At 45.2% G+C, this 25,046-nt stretch overlaps 1 protein-coding gene across 1 annotated transcript in view; it reads right to left on the bottom strand.

Moving 5' to 3' along the window:
* enox1 (ecto-NOX disulfide-thiol exchanger 1) overlaps positions 1-25,046 on the bottom strand; it is a 355,196-nt gene that overhangs the window by 119,303 nt on the left and 210,847 nt on the right. The window contains exons 9-10 of the mRNA XM_078559526.1: positions 1,992-2,176; positions 533-640 (exon numbers count right to left, since the gene is read on the bottom strand). Coding sequence (XP_078415652.1) covers positions 533-640; positions 1,992-2,176 — 293 coding nt within the window. The remainder of the gene's footprint in view (positions 1-532; positions 641-1,991; positions 2,177-25,046) is intronic.

Genomic DNA, 25,046 nt, shown 5'->3' with positions numbered 1-25,046 from the left:
AGTATGTACCATCTACAAGATACACTGCAGCAACTCACCCAGCCTCCTTAGACAGCACCTTCCAAACCCATGAGTTCCAACACCTGAAAGGCAGTAGATACATGGGAACACCGCCACCTGCAAGTTCCCTTCCAAGCCACACATAATCCCAACTTGGAAATATATCATTGTTCCTTCACTGTCACCGGGTCAAAATCCTGGAACTCCCTCCCTAACAGCACTGTGGCTGTGCCTACACCACATGGACTGCAGCTGTTCAAGAAGTCAGCTCACCACCACCTTCTCAAGGGCAATTAGGGATGGGCAATAAATAATGGCCTGGCCAGTGACACTCCCACCCCGTAAACGAATAGAAATAATTTTTAAATGCACAAAATCCAACTTGAGATCGATGATCCACCGTTTTACATTAGACAGAAGCTCACAAAATAAAATGTTGGATCCTTCAATTGTAGTGAGTTACTCCACTTGAAAGATGCTGCTTGGCCAGGTAATCCTCTGAAAGTGCAATGATATTGACAGAGCAATTTACCTTTTCTTTAAGAGCTGCAAGTAATGCTTGTACATGTGAATTTTCCTCCTTCATTTTCTCCAGTTCTAATTCCTTCTTTCTGTATTCCTCCTGCAGTGTGAGTAGTTGCTAATGAGAAACAACACTGATGTTATTCACAGAGTCAAATGAGTGCTACTTAATTATTACACACTTCAGGTGTGAAATTTGACATTGCTTTTCATTTTTTATTCCACAATTAAAAAGGTTCCTCACCGGCACTGCTGAAATTGGACTTGGTCAGGGTTGGCACACAGTTGGTATCACATCGGCAACCTGCTATACCACACGGCCACTGTTCAGCGCCATTGACTGAAGGCCATTCTGTCCATTTAGCATTCCCTTCCCAAGACCAATTTCAGAAACGGCCATTGTGAGTGTTTCTGAATGTGGAGTAAAATGTGAAGATTCTTTATGAAAGACAATATTGGAACTCATTGAAGTTTTAATCCAAATCATAAACTTATCCAGTAAAGACTGACCACAGCTGCCATTACCAGGAGCAATTCCTTCTGGAAAATTCCATATTAACATACATCAGCTAAAATGTCAAATTACAATTATGTCCAGCAACACCTCTGTCATTGTCATGCTGAACATACTGGATTATTGATATGGTCTAGATAGCAATGGTAATTTTTACAAACTGTGATTCCTCAGTTTATAAATGAGTCACAGCGATGAGATGATGTCATTAACATTATTTGAAATTATGAAGTGACTGAGGTCAATGAACTGGAAAATGTTTAACAAAAGCTTGAGAATGTGTCTCAGGTTAAATTAGGTAACTAGTATAGAATGGATAATCCATTGTCGTGACGACATCTGGAGCTCCGTACATGACCATCAGAGCAGCAGGTCAGAAAGAGGCTTCTTAGGGGACGAGGGAGGTTGTCTCACAAAACAGACCTCCCAGGGTCTGGAAGATTATTAAAGGGGCTGCATACTTCATATGCGGCCGGGCCGGGCCGGGCCGGGCCGGGCCGGGGGAAGAGGTTACTCAAGCTCGCACTCTTCTTTTACATACAGAATTGGGGAGGGCTGCAGCCGGACAGGATGTGAGTTGGTCCTCTGCCACCACCCGCTGATTCATGGTCCCTCAAAATCCTCCTGCTGCACCCTGGCTGGCTAAACTCCAGGGGTTGAGGTAACGGAGCTGGTGCGCATGCCAAATGATTTCCCTGTGCCACGTACATGCAGATTATTAGTTAGTATAAATACACTTAGCCACCATCTTTTTTAACTGATACATACAAGCACACACACACTCTTGCCCTTGCACATGCACAACAAAGGCAAAATACTGCAGACCCTAGAAATTGGAAATAAAAACAAAAAATGCTGGAAATAATCAGCAGATCAGGCAACAAATGTAGAGAGAGAAACAGAGTTGCTGCATATGTGTTGCAAGTCCTGCATTGCTCTCTGTGTGTTCACTTACCTGTTGCATGCCCTGCATTGCTTGTTGTTGAAACTGGAGCTGCTGATCCTTGGTGTGGCTTTCATCCATGCGCTGGAACATTCCCTGCTCCTGTTTAAGGAGCTCCACTTCATTCCGATAGGCATCCAGCTGCCACCTCAGACTGTCATTCTCCTCCTTCAGTGCACACGCCTGGGCAGCTAGAGCTAAAGTGGGGGAGAATGGAAGATGTTAACTACCTCCACTGTTCTTTGTCAGTACATACAGTACATGTCCATTCAAGTATCTCAGGAGTCCAATACTGAGACTCTAAGGAAAGGGTTAATTTTTCAGCTTTGGCGTGCTAAGTAAGTTTCAATACTCAGTAGAAATTAAAGGTTACCAGACAGGCACTTTCATAGATAAGCATAGGACAGGAAGTGACCATTTAGCACCTTGTGCCTGTTCCAGCTTTCAAAAAGATCATGGCTGTTCTGTGAGCTAACTCCATATTCTTCCCTTTGCCCCATATCTCTGCCTTTGCCTCATAACTCTTCATAATCTTCACAAAAACCCAACAACCTTGGATTTAAAATTAACAATTGACCTGGAATCAACTGCCATTTCCAGAAGAGAGTTCCAAACTTGTACCACCCTTTGCATGTCAAAGCTGTAGCATACAATTGCTCTGTGTTTGATTATGTGAGTCTGCTAACTGATCTATGCTCACTGTGCTTGATTGGTTAAGCCTGATTGTTGACTCAGCAAAGTAAACATACACACAGACACAAACAAAACAGGGGCTACTGGAAGCTGAGCTGGAAGATGTCTTAAATTATTATATAAACACTGGAAATAAAGTTCATGCACATTTAGAAATTAGTGTCATCTTGGCATTGCGTTGAGGAGAATCAAATTTATAAAATATACAACAGATTTTTTTCTGAACTTCCCCCTCAAAGGTGTGGCTCTAATTTTTAGGCTTATGCTCCCCTAGACTTAGACTCACCAACTTGCAAAAATCATTTTTCTTTAGTTATCCTATTAGTTTCCCTTAATATCTTGATACCTTTGATCAAATCACCCTTAATCTTCTAAATTCCAACATATAGCTCCAAACTATAGCCCCAGTTTGTATAATCTCTCCTCGTAATCTAACCCTTAGAGTCCTGGTATCATTCTGGTAAATCTACACTGCACTCCCTCCAAGGCCAATAAACCCTTCTAAAGGTCTGCTGCCCAGAACTAAGCTTGTAGCTGAACCTTTGTCCATGCCCCCTTTGGATCTCTGAGCTGTCTTCCTAGGGGTTAACTCCTCCAAGGACACATCTGTGCAAGGCCAATGATTACACATCTGTCGGACAGTCCTGGGGCCCTGCAACTGTATCCAGTTGAATGACTTGAGTGATAGCTCAGTCAAGATAAAACCATAATGAAGTGAATGGGAATAATTCCAGTTCAAGCTGGAGTCCAGCCAATAGCTGAGGTATGCGTTTGAAACGTGCAGATCCTTGCATTGACAGAATGAAAAATGAAGGGGTATTAAAACAGATACCCATAGGCCTCTTAAGCTGTTCCCCTCAAGCTCATAAACATATTAGAGTTTGAAATACTCCAGACAGTGTCACACTTCAGACAGAGACTCTCACTCAGAGCAGGTTGCACAGCCAGCCATAGCTCAATCCATAGCCCTCACCCATTTCCAATTAATCATTTTAAAGACTGGAACGTCAAGCAGAAGGCCACAGAATATTTCAGCCACTCTAAGGTCTAATCACCATGGCAACAACTTTTGAGAAAGGTAGCTTTGGAAGGGATGGGAGAGTTTGAATGGTAATTTGTAAAGATAGCTCAACTATTGTATCTTTTAGCGTAGAGCCCTGGGCTGAATCCACCACAGTCATTACCCGAACAGAGCTTTAAATGCCAACACTCACAGAAAATATCAAACACTTTGAGGAAAACATTACTGGATAGACAAATCACAAGCAGATGTATAAAAGCTGACTGATGGAAAAGATGTTGAATTCTTCAAAAGGCTGTGGCTAAAGCAGTTGAGGCCAATAGCACAATAGCCCTGCAATAATAAGTGATAAGGAAGAAGTACAAAACAATGGCCTGGATTTTTCACTGAACTTCCACCTGATTGGGATGGTAAACGGAGCAAAGCTGTTGTTAAGGTTTTGCCCTCTCAAACCCATCATCCGCAGCTGCATTCTCCTCTGAATAATCCTCCGGTACTCTCCAAGCTGAGGCAGCCAGCAGGCTGCTCTGACATACTGAAGAGAGGTCAAGGGGCGTGTTCAAACCGATTTACTTCATTCCCTTCCAAAGATGCTCTAAACCTGCCATAACTAATTGTCATTGCTATATCAATGGCGGGAGGTGCTGCTGTAAAGTATCCCCAAGGTGAATATCACACTGAGGAGGTCATTTTAGTTCATATTTATTTCCTTGCTTAGACATCTTGAGGTGGGGGGTGGGGGGTTGAGTCAGGCCTTTTTGCAACCAGTTTTATTCAGCTCCATTCAGAGAATACTTTGCACGTGGATTTTCTGATGGGAATGCCTTAATCTGCATGTTATGAAGAGGAAGATGAACTCATGGAAGAAATTGAAGGTCTTTAGGGTCAGGCCTCACTGAAGTTGTCTCTTCCCGACAGGGAAATAAAAATTAAGCTTTGTAAATTGTCGACTTCCTATTGCCTGCTTCCCAGAAGCAAGACCAGTTCAGACCAGTATTCTTATTTCCCAGTTTTTACTGTTTTTTTGTTCTGGGTTTACACTGTCACGCTTAATCAAAGTGACTCCCATCATCAGCGGAGTCTATAGACCAATTCAATCTTAGTTAGACATCCTCACAGTGGCCATGGGAGGCTGAATAAGAAGGAAAGGATCCTACCAGGGTGACAAGAGAACAAATGGAACATTTCAGTGGTTGACTTAATAAATAAAATTGCCACTCAGAATTGAGCAATGTCATGTATAAATTTCAGTGCTGGTGCGTAGGTAAGTAGGCCATATGTCCCAACGATTAGCTGATCGAATCAAACAGCATGTTCCTTTGGCTTTTCGTAATAGACAGAGTACAGGCTGTACTCAAAGAGCCCATGCTCGCAAAACACAAAACATAACATCTACTGTTAGATGTGATTCAGTGACTGGGCAGCACCTGCTGAATAACCCTGAGTGTGCCAATAATTACACTAATAACCAATTTAAAATGATCAGTCAGGCACATAATGTAGCTCATTTACATTGATCCCTTCTGGTAGCATAATCTCTGATTCCTCAGGCAAAGGAAACTAGTCCACATGGACCAAGTGTTATCTACATTGCAATCGCTCCAAGGCCAATATACCCTCCCAAAGGTCTGCTGCCCTGAACTAAGCTTACTAATCACTCACTTACCAAGCTCCCTCCTGAAGACAAACTCAATCATGAACTCACATCCCTCTGCGATCAACATTCAGCAAGAAGTATAAAAAAGAATCAGTTCTCCCTTTCTCCAACACCATACGCATCTTTCATACCAACTGCTTTTCCGATGGAATTTCCAAGCCTAAAACTCTTACCAAGTGCTCCTTGAGTGAGATAAGGTTGTGCAGTGGGTGACTAGGACTGTTCCATCCGGAGTGTTAGAGACATAACTCCTGGATCCTTGACCACCTATCCACCTGGTTACTGGTTGGTATCATCACAGACCTACTAATCCTGGTGAGACCATGGGAACCCTCTGAAAGTGGTCATCTACTGAAGTATTTGTAACTTTTGCTGTGGAAACCACCAATGTCCTTAGGAACTAATCCTGGCACCTTGATGCTGTGGCAAGTTGGTACAGCATCTACTGGTTCTGGGAAGCCTCTGCAATGTGTTAGAGGTTGTCCTAGTCATTTATTATTCCACCACATACATGGTAACACCGCCGCTGCTGCCACAATCGATCGCTGCTTCCCAAGTCATTAATCTCTTGATGTCTGGATTGCTGAGATCTGGGTCCCTAGGCTCCTCAGATGAGAGTGATTGTATTTTCCACTTCTGTGGAGGAATAGCACTCTCGGTCACTTGGGAACACAGAACTTGGAAATTGCTGTAAAGAAAGACATGTTGCTGAAGCTTTTCATTATGAGGACAAATGCAAGAATGCCAAATTTCAAACAATCATAACAATTCCTACTGAGGGAGAAAAGGGTGCTGATTGGTTGGCATATCGACTCTGATTGGCCTAGGTGTTGCCACGGAGAAAGCAATGGGGAACTGTAGGCTACCCAAGGGTGACTGAAAATACTGTTGCGCTCGTTTGAAATTTGGCATTCTTGCGTTTGTCCTGATGAGTGCAAGATGAAAAGTTTTGGCAGCACGTCTCTCTTTCCAGCAATAACACTCGCCCTCTAGAATCTCACTCATTGCCCCAGAAATGAGGCCTAAAGGTATTTTAACCCCTGAATCAGGCGGGAAGTGGCGGAGAATCACGTATGTTGCTGACAGGGTAAGTGGTGGGGCCAGCTGCTGGGTGGGAGGGAATCAGCCAAAAACATTTTTGACCCTCTTTGTCGCTCGGTTGAGCTAGATGGAAACTTTATGCCACTTCCTGCTCGAGCTGCACGGTTGAAATTACATTCGGGTTTCGATGCCAATATGCACACACTTGAAAGGACCCTGTGAGCTTGGGTTGCAAGTTCTTGCTGCCTGCTCAGGAGGTCAGGTTAAAATTGGACCCTAACTCAAGAGTAAATTATGGGGGATCTAGGGGTGGGGTGGGGGGATATTTTAAGAAACAAGCAGAATTAACTTGCATTTTTATAGCACATTTCAAAACCTCAGGATGTCCCAAAGCACTTAATAGCTAATAAAGTACTTTTGACGTGTAGTCCCTGTTGTAATACAAGAAATATAGCAATTTGCACGCAGCAAGCTCCAGTAAAATAGCAATATAATAATCACCAAATAATCTGTTCCTAGTGACACTGGTTGAGGGATAAATATTGCCAGGACACCAGGGAGAACTCACCTGATCTTCTTCAAAGTAGTGCCATGGGATTTTCACATCCCCCCGCGAATGCGGTTGAATGCCTCATTTAAAGGCGGCACCTCTGACAGTGCAGCACTCCCTCAGTCCTGCACTGGAGTGTCAGCCTAGACTTCTGTGCTTAAGGATGTAATGATGGAACTGTATAAAACGCTGGTTAGGCCACAGCTGGAATTTTGTGTGCAGTTCTGGTCACCACATTAAAGGAAGGACATAGTTGCTCTGGAGAGAGTGCAGAGGAGACTTACAAGAATGTTGCCAGGGCTGGAAAATTGCAGCTATGAGGAGAGATTGGATAGCCTAGGATAAAGGCAAAATACTGCGGATGCTGGAAATCTGAAACAAACACAAAAAAGTGCTGGAAAAACTAGCAGGTCTGACAGCATCTGTGGAGAGAAAGACAGAGTTAACGTTTTGAGTCTGTATGACCATTCTGAAGGAGTCATATAGACTCGAAACGTTAACTCTGTCTCTCTCTCCACAGATGCTGTCAGACCTGCTGAGCTTTTCCAGCACTCTTTGTTTTTGTTTTGGATAGCCTAGGGTTGTTTTCCTTAGAACAGCGGAGGCCGAGGGGGTGGCCTAATTGAGGTGTACCAAATTATGAGGGGCCTAGATAGGGTAGACAGGAAAGACCTGTTTCCCCTAGCTGAGGGGTCAATTATCAGGGGGCATAGATTTAAGGTGATTGGTAGAAGGATTAGAGGGGACATGAGAAAAAACTTTCGCCCAGAGGGTGGTGGGTGTCTGGAATTCACTGCCTGAGTTGGTGGTTGAGACTGAAATGCTCAACTCATTTAAAAGGTACCTGGATCTGCATTTGAAGTGCTGGAACCTGCAAGGACTGGGACCAGGTGCTGGAAAGTGGGATTAAAACGAACGGCTAATTTCTTTTTGGCCGGCACAGACACGATGGGCTTTCTGCGCTATGACTTTTCTATGGTTCTCTGGGCTCTCGAAACCACAACCTTCTGACTCAGAGGTGAGAGTGCTGCCAACTGAGCCACAGCTGGCACTCCCTGGTCCCTGTCCCACTGGCTGGTTTCCACCACGCCGACAGGATTAAAATCTAATTTCTCCACAGGCAACAATTTGAAATTTTAGAACATTGAATTGAATCATTTTTACAGAACAGTGGACGTGTCAGCATTTCTTTTCAAATGATTAAAAACAGATTAAAAATATGTTCATCATTGTTTTTGTACAACGAAGCTCATGGAGAATGATCGGGGAAGAATGTATTTTTTTAATGGGAAATGGCCTTCATTACACATTAAAGGACATTTATTGTGTACGCAGAGGCAATTGAAGAGGTTTCGTGGCTGACCTCCACCAGGAGAATTATACTCTCTGTACTACTCAGGGTCAACACTCCCTTGATTTTTTGTTTTTGCAACCGGATCCTTCCAGGCAACATCTGATGACCTTTGCTGCATATGTCAAGCAGCAACTCAACATTATATAACGAAGGTGACTGATGCCCCCTCAGTTCCTACCCTTCACAGCGCAACCAGAGAGTGTGAGCAAGTTATCCAATTCCACACCTGGCAGGCTTACCATAGGTGCAAGCAAAAAAAGCATATGGCACTCAAAACCCCAAATGATAACCCCCTCAATCTGATGTTTGGCAAAAGTTGTCATTCTGTTAATGTGCAGATAATCTGCCTTTATGATAACTGTTTTCCAACGGTAGCAGCACCTCCTGTGGCCAGCAATGGAAGCTGAGAGAGTGGCTGTGAGTTCAGATGAGGCTTGAGAGTTCTTTTTGTGTGAGGGGCTTTCTCTGGCACTCAAGGTGCTAACTGAAAGAATATAAGGAAGGAGGCTCCATCAGTGGGACACAGTGTGTACTTGGCTTTACTGTGGTTACCTCTGTGAGACCATTGAAGCTGCTCCTACACTTGGGTGATGGAGTTATCCCTGTTTCCATATAGTCTGAACTACCCTCTCATTGGGCCTTCTGATCTCAATACTTAACATTTGATCTCTTTTACCCTTACAGTAAAACCTCCAAGGATGTATCTGAGGGTTTAGGAGTCTTTCTTGCTGTTGTTCCCTCACACAGACGGTAGCTGCGCTATATTCTCCCGGGTAAAGCATCCGAGAGTATTTTATATACCTCCATCCCAGCAATCGCAGCAGCACTGTTCCTAACTCACTCTGAATGAGGGTGTGGGAAGAAGCGGCAATGGATTAAGGGTGGAGTCATAAAAGCGGGCGGGGCAGATAACTGGCTTGAGGGCTAGAAAGCTGCCGGGCCTCAAGGTAGTATCCAATCACTGTGAAGAAAAAGAGTGTAGATTTTCTCAACCTCCATTTTGTTGTTGTACTTTAAAGGTACCATATAAATGTAAGTTGTTGTTGTTAGTGCCTGCCTCCCTCTCTCATCATGAAGTGGGCCTAGGTCCAGCGATGCCAACCCTGGTTGGATGCAGCCCTGCAACATGATATTCATGATGTGACCTCTTGTTAACAATCACCTTGTCGAGTCAAACAGCCTTCCTTCGCTGTCTCTAGTAATTTATATAACAAATGAATGAAAATGTTCATAGAAAATGAAAATGAAAAGTCCATTCTTTTTCATACCCCGTGACTTTCCTCCTGGGCTGCCCGATGTGATGTCCTGGAGATTTAGCTCTGGAGATCCCAGGGATGCCCCAGAGGATTGATGATCCTGATGCCTAGTCCTTCAGGCTTCCCTTCAAAATGGATGGTTGCTGAGGGTTGAGGGATGAGAATGAGATGGAAGGATCTGGTTATGTCTCCAGGCAGGAGATGGGGAGAGGTGCAGGGGTCCGTGCCGCTAGGGACTCCAGCCAACGCACTCGTTCTGGCCACTGGGCTGTAGCTGCACCTGCTGCTGGACACCCAGTGGAAGGGTTGCCCCCTCTACGATCACGGCCAGGCATCTGTGGTGGTTTTTAAATCAATTTTTAAAACCTGCTTTCTGAGGGCATCTCCATGGTGTGGCAAGTGAACCTCCGAGCCAGAAATTGGCCAATCCTGCAAAAATCATGTCACGTGACTATTCCTGACACGGTGTGGGGTCAGGACTCACATTTGACCCTGACATCGAGGTCCCAACCCCAAAAGGAAAATCCAGCCACTGACGTAATGAATCTTTTACCCCTTTCTTCCTCTATTTTGTACCCAGGAATTGAACATCTTTGGGGACACTTGCACTTTTACTACACTATAGTCATGCAAAAGCACATCTGTGAGTTCAACATTGCCTCTGGATTATGAAGTCTTTTTAATTAAAATGTCATTTTTTTGCCTGTAGCACCATCAACTCTACAACAGCAGGCCTAACATGGAATGTTGAAAGGCTCTGATAGTCAAATAAAGATTGCATTTATACTGCAGTTTTCAGTCAAATAAAGTACTTGGCAATGTAGTGAACCAGCTTATACTTCATCTTTCTCCTAACTATGCTTCAGTTCTGCCGAAGGGTCATGAAGACTCGAAACGTTGACTGATTTCTTCTCCACCGATGCTGCCAGACCTGCTGAGTTTTTCCAGGTAATTCTGTTTTTGTTTTGGATTTCCAGCATCCGCAGTAGCTTTTAGCTTTTTGTTTTTATCTTAGTGAGAGGTAGAGTTTGAAAATCAGCATCTCCTTTGAGTGATTTTTTTCTTACTCATTCAGGGGACGTGAACATCACTGGCATTGCCCATCCCTAGTTGCCCTTGAGAAGATGGTGGTGAGCTGTCTTCTTGAACCGTTGCAGTCCATGTGATGTAGGTACACCCACAGTGCTGTTAGGAAGGAAGTTCCAGGATTTTGACTCAGCAACAGTGAAGGAACGGCGATATATTTCCAAGTCAGGATGGTGGTGTTCCCATCTATCTGCTGCCTTTATCAGGTCATGGGTTTGGAAGGTGCTGTCAAAGAGCCTTGATGAGTTGCTGCAGTGCATCTTGTAGATGGTACAACACTTTGCAGCATAAGGATGGCCCTAGAGTGGAACTTAAAACGCTGTGATGAGTTAGTTACCTGGGGAACTAGCTAAATTTAAAACTCTCACACTTCCTTGTTGCTGTAATTACAGCTTTATCTAATGACTTGAATGTCCAAGTGATTAGTAATACAAGGTGTAATTATAGTGAGGGCAGATGTTAGCCAGTTTAATGAGAAACTGCAATTTGTAAAACAGACTGTTGGCGCAGATATTAGTGCATTTGACATGGTTTTGGAAACAAGACTCCAGTATTTTTTACACGCGGTGACCTGTGTGGAAAGAGGAATATACTAAAACCAAAGGAGTCAAAATGCAGAGTGCCCTTCCATTCGGTCACCCTTGCCTTGACTAAAGTAGGCAGGTGTCTACAAACAGCTCGCTGCGGAATTAGCATTGTATTATTGCAGCTACTATCCCCTGTGTGTACTCTCACCTCAGGAGACTCCAATAAAAGAGCCTCATGTTGTAAACTAACCCTATACCTGTTGGCAGGTGATTACCACACAACAGGAATTTATAGCTGCTGAAGATTTTTCTGAGATAAAACAAATCTATGTATGTCAAGGAAAGGAGCAAGAACAAAAGGAGTGAAGGAAAGAACGAGTGGCATCCATATAGCCTGTACTGCCTTTTACAATTTCAGGATGCCCTTAGGTATGTTTTATTTACTTAGCAAATGCAAATCCCTGAAGATGAGTCACAGCCTCCTTATTTGTTGAGGTTAAGGTGCACGTTCACAATTTAGTCTGTAGAGGGGACACCCCTTGGTAATGTGCACCAGTTCTTGTGCCTCTCCTGAAGTGTATAAGTACTGAGATCCCAGCGGTAGAGGTTGGCTGCACAGGAGCCCTGGCCCATCCTGAATCTGTTTATCAAGGACCACTCTGGCCACGGTAGCTTAAAGCCTGCCATTCAACACATGGGGTTTGGCAGAAGGAACTTGTGAGTGACTTCCCATGTTTCCCATTCCTTGGTCCAGAGGATGTCTGCTGGTAGATCTTGTTCAGGAAGGGTTCTCCATATGGGGTGCCGAGATGGACAGCGGGCAGTAGGTGGGTTGAACAGGTCACCATGGAGTGGTAAGTGAGGTGCAGCTTTTCCTTGCTCCTTTCACAGCCTCTAACACCATCCTCTTCTCACTCAGTAGCTCTTAGAGAATTGGGAACTTTTCACATGGTTCCTTTCTCACTCTGGACAGCAACTGTCCATGAAAAGCTTCACCATTATCACCCACCTTGCTTCTTCTCACTCCCAGCATGGACAGGAGCCCTCCCACACAGGTACTGTACTTTACACAAGGCGATTACTAACTCACACCCTCTCTCTCTCTCTCAGAGCCGTTTGAACCCTTGACCATTTTTTCTTTCCTCTCGGTCCTTCTCAGCCAGCACACCCCATAGAAGGAGAGTGCCTCAGAGGAGGCACTGTGATGGGCATCACTTCTCAGCACTTGCATAGAGATTGACATCCTGTCACTGGAGTGAGGGAGAGGTATCTGCACGTGGTATAAAGCCCAGCCCTAGTGAGCAGCAGCAGGTGCTGGAATGGTCCAAGAGACCCCCCACCCCACTACCAGTGCCCCCTCACCCCCACCATCCCTCATCTCCCGGAGGGCAGCCTCCCCTTCCAGCTGTATAATGGTGTGAACCTCAGAGATGCAGTGATGGGAAGACAGTTGCTGCTCTCACACAAGCAGCTATTCCAGGTACTGGTGGGCAGGCCAACGAGCTTCAACACCAAGGGTAAGAGGATGGAGGAGTCCATTTCTCACCTGTGTGGCACCCTCTTGTGTAGCATCAGTCTATCTTGGCCACTTCAAGGGACGCTGCCAGGGACACACATCAGCACACAATATCAGCAACCTTTGGTGAGTCCAGGGAAACTCTGGACTTTGCCTTGGAGAGACAGACATCCACGTGGGAGAGATCAGTGGAACAAATAGATGGGGGCTTTCAAAATGTCATGTGATCTTATTTTTCTGCACCACTGGAAGTGATGATCCGCACAGCCCCATGGGAGTGGCAGTAACGCAGAGACAGCAGTACACGTTTTCCTTATCTGACAATGTCTCTGATTCTGCTCCCTCACCAGCCCCCCCACCCCAACTAATGTCACATCTAGTGCCAGAAAGCCAGCTGGGTCACACAGAGGTCAAGCTGCTGCTGTCTGCAGTTGGGTCCTCTCAGGCTCCAGCTCCCAGATATCGCCAGCCATGAGCACCTGAGAAGACCCCAAAGGAGAAACAGGCCTTTCACTACTCTACTGAATCCACTAGGGGTGGGGTCAGTGGTGTGGTGGGGTTGGGGTGGGGGGTGTGTGGAGGGGGAGCACCTCGTTTGGTATCAGAGCTAGTCAACATTCCGTTGAGAGAAGCAGTGAATGAGTTGGTTCAAAGGTCACTACTGGACCTGGTTTGCATGCATCAGTGAGGCTCCTACCTGAGACAGGAGGGATTGGGCAGCCAACAATATAGGCCCAGTTAAGATCGTAAGAGATCAGGAGTGGAAGCAGCCTCAGCTGGCAGGACAAGTTGAGAAGGCTGTTTATAAAACACATGTGAGATCCTGCAGGCGTTATAAATAAAGGCATGAAGTAATAGAGTAAGTGAGTTATGCTAAACCTCCATAAACAGTGGTTAGACCTCAGTGGAGTGTTGTGGCGCCACACTTTCGGAAGGCCTTGGAGAGGGTGCAGAGGAAATTTAGCAGAATGACTGCAGGGATGAGGGAGTACAGTCATGTGGAGAAGCTAGGGTTGTTCTCCTTGGAACAGACAAGGTTAAGGGGAGATTTAAATAGAGGTGTTCCAAATCAGAAAGGGATTTGAAGCAGTAAATAAGGAGAAGCTGTTTCCAGTGGCAGAAGGGTGAGTGGAAAGACACAGATTTAAGATAAATGCCAGAACAACCAGAGGGAAGAGAGGAGATATGTTTTAATGCAGTGGGTTGTTACCTGGAATGTAATACCGGAAAGGGTGATGCAGGTTCAATAGTAACTTTCAAAAGTGAATTCATTGGACACTTGAAATGGAAATAAGTTGCCAGGCTCTGGGGAAAGAGCAGGCAAATGGGACTAAAGCTCCCTCAAAGAGCTGAATAAGGTATGATGGGCCGAAAGCCCTCTTTCTGTCCTGTGTGAGCTGATTCTTTGCTCCGTTTCTGCTGGGTGAGGTAGTTAAAGTGGTCGCCTGTGTGTATTGTGTTCACCCGAGTAATTTGGCAAAGGTATCACATGACAGTGGGGTAGTCACTTTAAATGGCCATGGAGCAAGGGGCTGATAGAGCTGAGGCACAGCGACTGGCACCAGGGTAAAATTTTTCGATCGGCGGGCGGGCGCGCGCCCGACCTGACAGAGCGTAAAATGACGCGCAATGAGGTCGGGCGAGCATCCCGACGTCATCGCGCACTCGCGCAATATTTCGGTCGGCGGGCGTGTGCCGGAGTCAGCGCCCTGCCCGCCAACAATTAAAAGACCCATTAGGGCCATTGAAAATGTATTTAAAATAAATGCTTCACTGTGGGCAGGCGGAAAGGCCGAGCGGCCTTTGCACATTTTTGGAAAACCTCATCCACAGGCGGGATGAGGTTTCCAAAAGCAAACAAAAATAAAATAAAAATTTTAATTTTTCATTCATAACATGTTCCTGTTCATGTGTCAGAGTCACATGAGGGGACATGTTTCATTACATTTTTATTTTTAAATTTTTTTTTCACACACCTCCATTTCCCTCAGGCAGCTCAGTGCCTCAGGGAGATTATGGAGCGTGCGCTTGTGCGTATGTGTGAAGGCCGCACTCACCCCACTCCAGCGCCCCCCTACCCCATGCCCGCACATGCATCGCTGAGCGCTGCCGCTCGTATTTCACGCTGGGTGGGCTTTAATTGGCTCGCCGGCGTGAAATTGCCTTCCAGGCCTGAGCGCCCCCATCCCCACCCCTGCCTGCTCTCGCCGAGCCTGCACACCAAGGACAACTTTCTGCCCCAGATGTTTGAGATGGGGATTGAGGTGACAGTTTACACTCGGCAGCAGAACAGCAGGACCAGTTCTGTATTTCATCAAAAGCTCGGGCCTATATTTTTCTTTCTTTGCAGCTTGTGGAGATGCTAAACGGTTTAAAATTCCTTTTGCAAATTCAGCTTATGGTGCTTCTCAGGATTCAATAGAGCTGAAGAAAATTCCAGAATGCCATCCACGATAAACATTGGACAAATGAAAGTTTCTGGGGTGAAATGCTGGTACACGACAATTGATTGTCACTTTACCTACTTGTAACATTGAAATGTTAATTGGAAGGTCAAAATTCTGATCAGCAGTGTAAAGCTTGACTCTGCAATGGAGTGAACCTGGAACAAGAAGCCACAGATGTACCCTACGAGACCCATATCGATTTAGGCCTCCTGCTGTCAATATGCAGTTTGGATGAAATATGTCAGTTACAAAGAGCTGTACGTCGTTCTAGTTAAGAATACAAAGGAAGAGCACTTATCTTCTGTAAAGTTAAATGGAGTGAGAAGCAATATGACGCCTTGGGACATTGCACTGCAATCTTCATTCAAAGAGAGGCTGAACCAGGACAATGCAATAAAACCAGTGCATTATGTGGGGCTGGATCCATTCGGCATAATAAAGCCAATAAGCACATCGTCATAAAGGATGTGGTTAAGTAAAGGGTCACAATGTGCACCTTACAAGGAGTCTGTCTAGTTGAGTGCAGCACCTGCTGGAGTGCAATATTTGATTGCTGAGCACTAAATCTGATCTCTCACCCTCCGACTAACTGTCTAGGCCAAATAGGAAATAATTAAAAACTCCAAGCCTTGGGTTAGGTGACCAATTACCAAATAAACTGTAATTTTCTTGCCACGAATCCAAGTTATCCTCTACCACTGTTGACAGTTTTATTTTGACTTCCTCATTGTTCAATTGGCAAAGAGAGGGATAAAAAATAAAATTGCCTCATCTCATATTCAGGTGAATCCAACTGAGAAACCTGACTGGTAAATAGAGATCCATCGATTCTGTTGTTTATGCTCTCTGTGTTCTTGCAGGTCATATTAAGTTGCCTCTCTTTGATTTAATGAGTATTGTCAGGTCATCAACACACACACACACACACACACACAGACAGAGCCCTGTCAAGCAGTGAGTGATTGGTCAGGAGCTAGAGTAAATTATATTCATTAACACTTCCAGCATAATGCTTAGTGTAATGGAAATGCATTTTCGACCGGTGTGTCTGGAAGTCAGCGTGTTTGGTTCACTGGCTCTATAGTTCTTTCCCACCCTCTAAAGTGAATAATCAAGGAAGAGTGCACCCTGTGAATTAAGTGCGTCAAACCCCGTGTAAATTTCTTTGGTGTCACGACACAAAGCTCTGCAACGAGAGCCCTAAATTATGCAATTTATCTACATCTCCTTAACAATGACTGACTGGGGTGGACTTTCCTCTCTATTGCCTGAGTGAATAGAGAAAGCTACCCCATTGTTGAGTTATAGCAGACACGGGGGCTAGAAATGATTCTGGGTCAGTTTTCATGTGTGAGCAGGGAGACACAGGGACACCACTGAAGAACCCTGAGTGGATCAGGCCTTGGGCCTGCCCCCTCTTGCCGGAAACCAGTTTTGTAGAGAGGAGTCTTTCAGCAGGCACCAGGCCCCCCAAATACATGAATGCTTGATTTTGGACCCTCACCAGGGACTCAAATTACTCCACATGGATTTAGCAGTGGAATTAACATCTTCTCAGATTAAATACAGGCTGTCCCGCTGCTAAATTGGTGTGCTTCAGGCCTGTTTTACATCTGAAAAATGCATGCCACATACCCCTTTAAATCACAGAGGAAAGTCTACCCCATGTCTCGACATGAAAAGTGATTAGAAAAGACTGTTGGAGAGGGAGTACTTTCCACTTGTCAGGAAACAGCAGTCCAATGGGCTGTGCAGAGGACAAGCATCTCCCAAGAATCAGCCCCAAAGGCTGGATAATCACTGACCAGGTTAGTAACTTTTTGTGGGTACAGGAGAGAAGCTGATAAAGTTAGTGATCAGGTTGAAAATTCTGAGCATTCAAGTCAAGCAAGATGTGGGGAAGCATAGCGTGTTGATGACTTTGTGTCACTTACAGGATGACAAGTTGCTCTGATTGAAACAAAGAACTCCCAACCATAAACTCTTTGCTCTTTGTCCAATCACTCTGAGATAATAAAGCAGCCTTAGAACATTCATCTGGCCTCATCCCAGCAATTACTCCACCTTGGAGAGATTGAAGAATCACCTGGAGAGGGACACTAATATTTAAAACAAAAACAGAATTACCTGGAAAAACTCAGCAGGTCTGGCAGCATCGGCGGAGAAGAAAAGTGTTGACGTTTCGAGTCCTCATGACCCTTCAGCAGAACTGAGTAAAGTTAGGAAAGGGGTGAAATATAAGCTGGTTTAAGGTGGGGGGTGGGGTTGGGGGGGAGAGAAGTTGGTGGGGGGTTGTTGGTTGTAGGGACAAGCAAGCAGTGATAGGAGCAGATAATCAAAAGATATCACAGACAAAGGAACAAAGACGTGTTGAAGGTGGTGATATTATCTAAGAGAATGTGCTAATTAAGAATGGATGGCAGGACACTCAAGGTACAGCTCTAGTGGGAATGGGGTGGAAAGACTGACGGCATTACAGATTTAAAAATAATGGAAATAGGTGGGAAAAGAAAAATCTATATAAATTATTGGAAAAAACAAAAGAGAAAGGGAAGAAATGGAAAGGGGGTGGGGATGGGGGAGGGAGTTCAAGATCTAAAGTTGTTGAATTCATTATTCAGCCCGGAAGGCTGTAAAGTGCCTAGTCGGAAGATGAGGTGCTGTTCCTTCAGTTTGCGTTGAGCTTCACTGGAACAATGCAGCACAGACATGTGGGCAAGAGAGCAGGGTGGAGTGTTAAAATGGCAAGTGACAGGGAGGTTTGGGTCTTTCTTGCGGACAGACCGCAGGTGTTCTGCAAAGCAGTCGCCCAGTTTATGTTTGGTTTCTCCAATGCAGAGGAGACCGCATTGGGAGCAACGAATGCAGTAGACTAAGTTAGGGGAAATGCAAGTGAAATGCTGCTTCACTTGAAAGGAGTGTTTGGGCCCTTGGACGGTAAGGAGAGAGGAAGTGAAGGGCAGGTGTTACGTCTTCTGCGTGGGCATGGGGAGGTGCATTGGTGGGGGTTGAGGAGTAGGGGGTGATGGAGGAGTGGACCAGGGTGTCCCGGAGGGAACGATCCCTATGGAATGCCGCCGGGGGGCGTGAAGGGAAGATGTGTTTGGTGGTGGCATCATGGTGGAGTTGGCGGAAATGGCGGAGGATGATCCTTTGAATGCGGAGGCTGGTGGGGTGATAAGTGAGGACAAGGGGGACCCTTTCATGTTTCTGGGAGGGAGGAGAAGGCTTGAGGGCGGTTGCGCGGGAGATGGGCCGGACACGGTTGAGGGCCCTGTCAACGACCGTGGGTGGAAAACCTCGGTTAAGGAAGAAGGAGGACATGTCAGAGGAATTGTTTTTGAAGGTAGCATCATCAGAACAGATGCGACGGAGGCGAAGGAACTGAGAGAATGGGATGGAGTCCTTACAGGAAGCGGGGTGTGAGGAGCTGTAGTCGAAGTAGCTGTGGGAGTCGGTAGGCTTGTAATGGATATTGGTGGACAGTCTATCACCAGAAATTGAGACAGAGAGGTCAAGGAAGGGAAGGGAAGTGTCAGAGATGGACCATGTGAAAATGATGGAGGGGTGGAGATTGGAAGCAAAATTAATAAACTTTTCCAGGTCCCGACGAGAGCATGAAGCAGCACCGAAGTAATCACCAATGTGCCGGAGAAAGAGTTGTGGGAGGGGGCCGGAGTAGGACTGGAACAAGGAATGTTCCACATACCCCATAAAGAGACAGGCATAGCTGGGGCCCATACGGGTACCCATAGTCACACCTTTTATTTGGAGGAAGTGAGAGGAGTTAAAGGAGAAATTGTTCAGTGTGAGAACAAGTTCAGCCAGACGGAGGAGAGTAGTGGTGGATGGGGATTGTTCGGGCCCCTGTTCTAAGGGCCCTCAGACCATCCTGGTGGGGGATGGAGGTGTAGAGGGATTGGACGTCCATGGTGAAGAGGAAGCGGTTGGGGCCAGGGAACTGGAAATTGTTGATGTGACGTAAGGTGTCAGAGGAATCACGGATGTAGGTGGGAAGGGACTGGACAAGGGGAGAGAGAAGGGAGTCAAGATAACGAGAAATGAGTTCCGTGGGGCAGGAACAGGCTGACATGATCGGTCTGCCGGGACAGTTCTGTTTGTGGATTTTGGGTAGGAGGTAGAAGCGGGCCGTCCGAGGTTGGGCGACTATCAGGTTGGAGGCTGTGGGAGGAAGATCTCCAGAGGAGATGAGGTCAGTGACAGTCCTGGAAACAATGGCTTGATGTTCAGTGGTGGGGTCATGGTCCAGGGAGAGGTAGGAGGAAGTGTCTGCAAGTTGACGCTCAGCCTCTGCGAGGTAGAGGTCAGTGCGCCAGACAACAACAGCACCACCCTTGTCAGCGGGTTTGATGACAATGTTGGGGTTGGACCTGAGAGAACGGAGTGCAGTAAGTTCAGAGAGAGACAGATTAGAGTGGGTAAGAGGAGCAGGGAAATTGAGACGGCTAATGTCACGCCGACAGTTCTCAATGAAAAGATCAAGAGAAGGTAAGAATCCAGAGGGAGGGGTCCAGGTGGAGGGAGAATATTGGAGGTGGGTAAAAGGATCCGTTGAACGGGGAGAGGACTCCTGCCCAAAGAAGTGAGCACGGAGACGAAGACGGTGGAAGAAGAGCTCAGCATCGTGCCGAGCCCGAAATTCATTGAGATGAGGGCGTAAGGGTATGAAACTAAGTCCTTTGCTGAGCACTGAACGTTCAGCATCGGAGAGGGGAAGATCAGGGGGTATAGTGAATACACGGCCGAGGCTGGGATTGGAAGATGGGGTGGGGACGGAGGGACAGGCAGGGGTGGAGGGTCCTGGATCGGTGTTGGTGTCAATGAGTTGTTGGAGCTTGCATTCCTTAGCACTTGAGAGAAAGAGAAGTTTCTTGTTGAGGCGTCGGATGAGACGAAGAATAAAATGAAACTGGGGGCACGCGCAGCTTTGAAAAAGGGTGCGGCGGTGCTGCTGGAGGGAGAGGTCGAGTGTGTTCATAGTGTATTCACTAATATTTAAGCCTGATCACAAGGAGATACAGTAGATATACCACTGCGAATGAGCCACAGCTTCCTCCAGTTCAGTTTGGGAAAGTCTGCAAATCTTATTTTCAATTTGCTCCACAATAGGACAATTCTGTGCCCAATGCTATCAGCCAGTGATCCCCAGGGAACTCCAGTAAGTACACCCCACTAGACTAACACTTTAATCCTTTGTGTCCTCTTGCAGCCAATTCCTTATGCATTGTGCAATCATACCAAGAATACATTCTATCTTAAGCTTGTGCACTAACCTTTAACGAATGTTTCCTATAAGTCCAGGCCTACCTAACCTCATTTGAGCCTCTATACTCACATTGTTATTATACCAGTGTCTATTCATAGGATGTACTTTCTGCGCATGGAACCTTGAATATACCATCCCGAATTCTTGAGCTTCAACTATTAATAGTTTTTAAAATAATTCTGTGCACGTGAGACGAGTTTCAAAATTGTTGGAGGGCATGAGACAACTTATCCCTTTGAAGTGTATAATTTATGCTCTTGGAGATTACGGGACAGGCATCCCAGTACTTGGTATTAATGGTTTATAAACCACTAATAACTTCCTTGCCCTAATTGCAAATCCTCTGCCCGACTCCAGAGGTATGAGTACAAAGTCTAAGCTGATGTTCTGCGGCACATCTGAGGGAGTGCTGCACTGTCGGAGGCGCCATCATTCCAACGAAATGCCATACCGATGTGCCGTCAATGCTATCAAGCAGATGTGAAAGATCCCAGGGCACTATTTCGAAACAAGAGCATCATGAAAAAAGCAGATGATTTGGTCATCTATCTTATTGTGGTCTGCTGTGTGCAGATTGGCTGCTGCGCTTCCTACGTTACAACAGCGACTACACTTTGAAATGATTTAATTGGTTGTAAAATGCTTAGGGCCGGTCCCAGCATCATAAAAGACACTGTATAAATGCAGCTCCAGATTGCTTTCAAACACCTCCCCCCCACTGCCGATAATGAAAAATGGAAGTGGTTGAGGCCTGCAGCCTGCCCCATGGAAAGGATTTCTCCGCCACTCTTCAAAGGGGCAGCTGTGCCCATTTTTATTTCCATATATTTGAGAAGTGCTGAGATCTTGAGGTGGCTTCTCTCTCCCTTACCTGCATTGGCAGGCTGCAGTTCCTTCAGCGCTGGAGGGCCCCAGTCGAGCGGAAGACCCTCACCCAATGCCCTTAACTGGACTGTGAGCGCACCCTCTGGCCACTAATGGACAAACCCACAAAAATCACTTCGGGTGATTTATCTCGACATGGTGTGGGGTCAGGACCCATATTTGATCCCGACATTGGGATCCCGGCCCCAAACAGAAAACCCATCCCTTTGGATTGGGACACCAGCTGATATAACGCCCTTTGATGATTTATTTCACTTTTGAAGCTTGTGATTTTAGAGGACGCTTGCTGCTACCATTCTGCCTTCCTTTTTGAACAAGACACAATTTAATAAAGCTTGGGATTAAATTTTGAAAAGGCAATCGTTTTGAGCCCGCGGATAATGAGACACGTCAAAGGCACAGGTGATGAAGGCTGCTCCAGGTTTGCCTCTGTGATTTGGATTCAGGGCGATTTATAATCTCCCACTAGCAAATGTCATTTCTGGGCAATCAGAGGTGATTCTTTGATATCTAAAGCAGCGCTCATCAGCCCACTATTGTGCGTGAATGTAAGTCAATATGAAAAGGAACCATTTCCTCTGCCCCTTCTCTCAATTGCCCCTCACACAAGCAGACTGTACTCTGATTTGTCTTCCATCACATCTTCCTATCTTATATTTAATGAATGCCGACAGTATGTACACAAGTAATCACTTTATCTCCTTTTACTTTCTGTTAATAGAGGTTTGAAGCCTGAGTGTCAACACACTGTCAAAAACGGATGTTGGGACTGTCAATTAAAGCGTCTAGAATAAAATGTAAATTTAGATTGCTGTTACAAGTCATTGCTTGGGTGGTTTAAAATGTTAGGTTGCCATAGCACTTTCCATGGCAACTTAATATTTTACAGACGGATGATTTTTCTCCTGTGGTCTCTATAATGACTAGCAAAAAAAAAAATACAGATGCAAATGAAGTGCTCCCACCTTAAACTGTGAATGGACATAAATAAAAGATACATAGGTTATTTGTGAAAGTGTTTTTCAAACTAATTCAGAGCTTCTGGGGTAAATTTGAAGAATGTGTGGTCTCAGCTACCGCAAACACCTATTAGGAATCTATAATTTTCTTCTTAGGAAAGAAGACTTTTTTAGTCCTGACTGAGGCTCCATGCTGAGGGCAAAGCTGAGAGACTAAATGAGCACTTTGTATCCGTCTTCACCCAGGAAGAAGATTTTGCCTCAGTCATAGTGAAAGAGGAGGTGGTTGAGACGCTGGGTGGGCTAAAAATTGATGAAGGAGAATTGTAAATTTTATATCTTGGATCTATGCAGAGATGACACTAGTTCTACATGTGTAGGAAGTTTATTTAAAGACTTTTACACAATGCTTTAAAATGTCTACTCCATGCTTCAGCTCTGGTTTCCAGCTCTTTCTACAGTTTATTTACTTTTCCCTGAGTCCACACCCACGCTTAACTAATCAAGCAAATAAGCATCAAAAGTAAACAGGCTTACATAATCAAACACAGAACAATTGAACACCAAAAGGAAGCATTAGAAAAGCTGAATGAGGTATTTAAAGTTGTTAAGTCACCAGCGCTGGTCAGATACATCTGAGGATGCTGAGGAAAGTAAACGTGGAAATTGCGGAGGCACTGGCCATAACCTTCCAAACCTCCATGTATATAGGGGTGATGCCAGAGGACTGGAGAATTGCAAATGTTACATTCTTGTTCAAAAAAGGATGTTAGGATAAGCCCAAGAACTACCCCTCAGTCAGTTTAACCTCCATGGTGGGAAATCTTTAAGAAACAATAATCTGGGACAAAATTTAACAGTTAATTGGATGAATGTGGAGTAATTAAAGAAAGCCAGCAGAGATTTACTAAGGACAAGTTGTGTTAAACTAAATTGATAGAGTTTTTTGATGAGGTAACAGAGAGGGTTGATGAGGGTAATGTGTTTGATGTGGTGTGTATTGACTTCCAAAAGGTATTTAATAAAGTGCCAGACAACAGGTTTTTCAGCAAAGTTAGAGCTCATGGAATAAATGGAACAGTAGCAACATGAATGCTAAATTGGCTGAGTGACAGGAAACAGAGAGTAATGTGAACATTTGTTATTCAGACAGGGGAAAGATTTGGAATGGGATTCCCCAGGGGTCGTTATTAGGACCACTGCTTTTCTTGGTCTATATTAATGGCCTAGACCTGGGTTATAGGGCACAATTTTAAAATTTACAAATGACACAAAATTCAGAAATATTGTGAACCATGAGGAGGGTAGTGATAAACTTCAAAAGGACATAGACAGGCTGAGGGAATAGACAGAAATGTGGAAGATCAAATGTAGTGCAGAGAAATGTGAAGTGTTTCATTCTGGGAGGAAGAACATGGAGATTCAATATAAAATAAAGGCAACAATTCTGAAGGAAATACAGGAGCAGAGGGGCTTGGGGGTATACGTGCACAATCCCTTGAAGGTCACAGGGCAGATTAAGAAAGTGGTTAAAAGCACATATGGGATCCTAGGTGTTATAAATAGGGGAACAGAGTACAAAAGCAAGAAAATTATGATAAACCTGTATAAAACACTGGTTCAGCTCCAACTGGAGCACTGTGTCCAGTTCTGGGCACCACACTATAGGAAGGATGTGAAGGCCTTGGAGAGGGTACAGAAGATGGTTCCAGGGATGAGGGACTTCAGTTCCGTGGATAGATTGGTGAAGCTGGCGCTGGTTTCCTTGGGGGAGAAGGTTGAGAGGAGATTGGAGATTGCATAGAGGTTTTCAAAATCATGAGGGGCCTGGACAGAGTAGATCGGGAGAAACTGTTCCCACTGGCAGAAGGGTCAAGGACCAGGGGACACAGACTTAAGGTGACTGGCAACAGTACCAAAGGCAACATGAGGAAGAAAGTTTCTATGCAGTGAGTGTATGGATCTGGAACGCACTCCCTGAGGGTGTGGTGGGAGCAGTTCAGTCATGGCTTTTAAAAGGGAATTGGCTAAGCACCTGAAGAGAGAAAAATTGCAGGACACGGATCAAGGCTGGGGAATGGGACTAGGTGAGTAGCACCAGCAGAGATCCAGAATTGATACGACTCCTTCTGTACTGAACCATCCCGGGATTCTATGGTTCTATGTGGTTTGTGTTTTTTTTTCTCTTCGAATATTATTTGGAATTCTCTTTGGGTAACTTGTGGCCTGTTCTAGATTGGTAAGGTCTCCACAACCTATAAGTAACTTGGTTTCTTCAGAAACTACTTTATTTAAACTCCCCTCCAAGCCACTCAGCATCCTGATTTGCAAATATATCACCATTCTTTCACTGTCGCTAGATCAAAATCCTGAAACTCCCTCCCTAAGAGCACTGTGGGTGTACCTACAACACACGGACTGCAGCGGTTCAAGAAGGCAGCTCACCACCACCTTCTCCAGGGCAATTAGGGATGGCCAATAAATGCTGGCCTAGCCAGTGACGCCCACACCCCGTGAAAGAACTTAAAACATTTACATTATAGTACGTTCCTAGCTTCTCGGTAAGTACATCTTTCTCTTGTGCAGACTATTCCATCTTTTCTTCCCAGTCTCTTGCACGTGACTGCTCATGTCACTGTTACATCATGATACATATCACTATCTCATTACCATAACTATTAACCCATTATCCTGCACTATGCTCAATCCTCCCGAAACCTACCAACCTAGGCTTCACATAACCTTACACTGCTCATTCGCAAGTTGGACGAATACACTTCAAATCTCA

Source organism: Cetorhinus maximus, chromosome 16, assembly GCF_964194155.1.
Source record: "Cetorhinus maximus chromosome 16, sCetMax3.hap1.1, whole genome shotgun sequence".
NCBI lineage: Eukaryota > Metazoa > Chordata > Chondrichthyes > Lamniformes > Cetorhinidae > Cetorhinus > Cetorhinus maximus.
The sequence above is the reverse complement of the archived record's forward strand: the minus strand, read 5'-3'. Positions and strand labels throughout refer to the sequence as shown.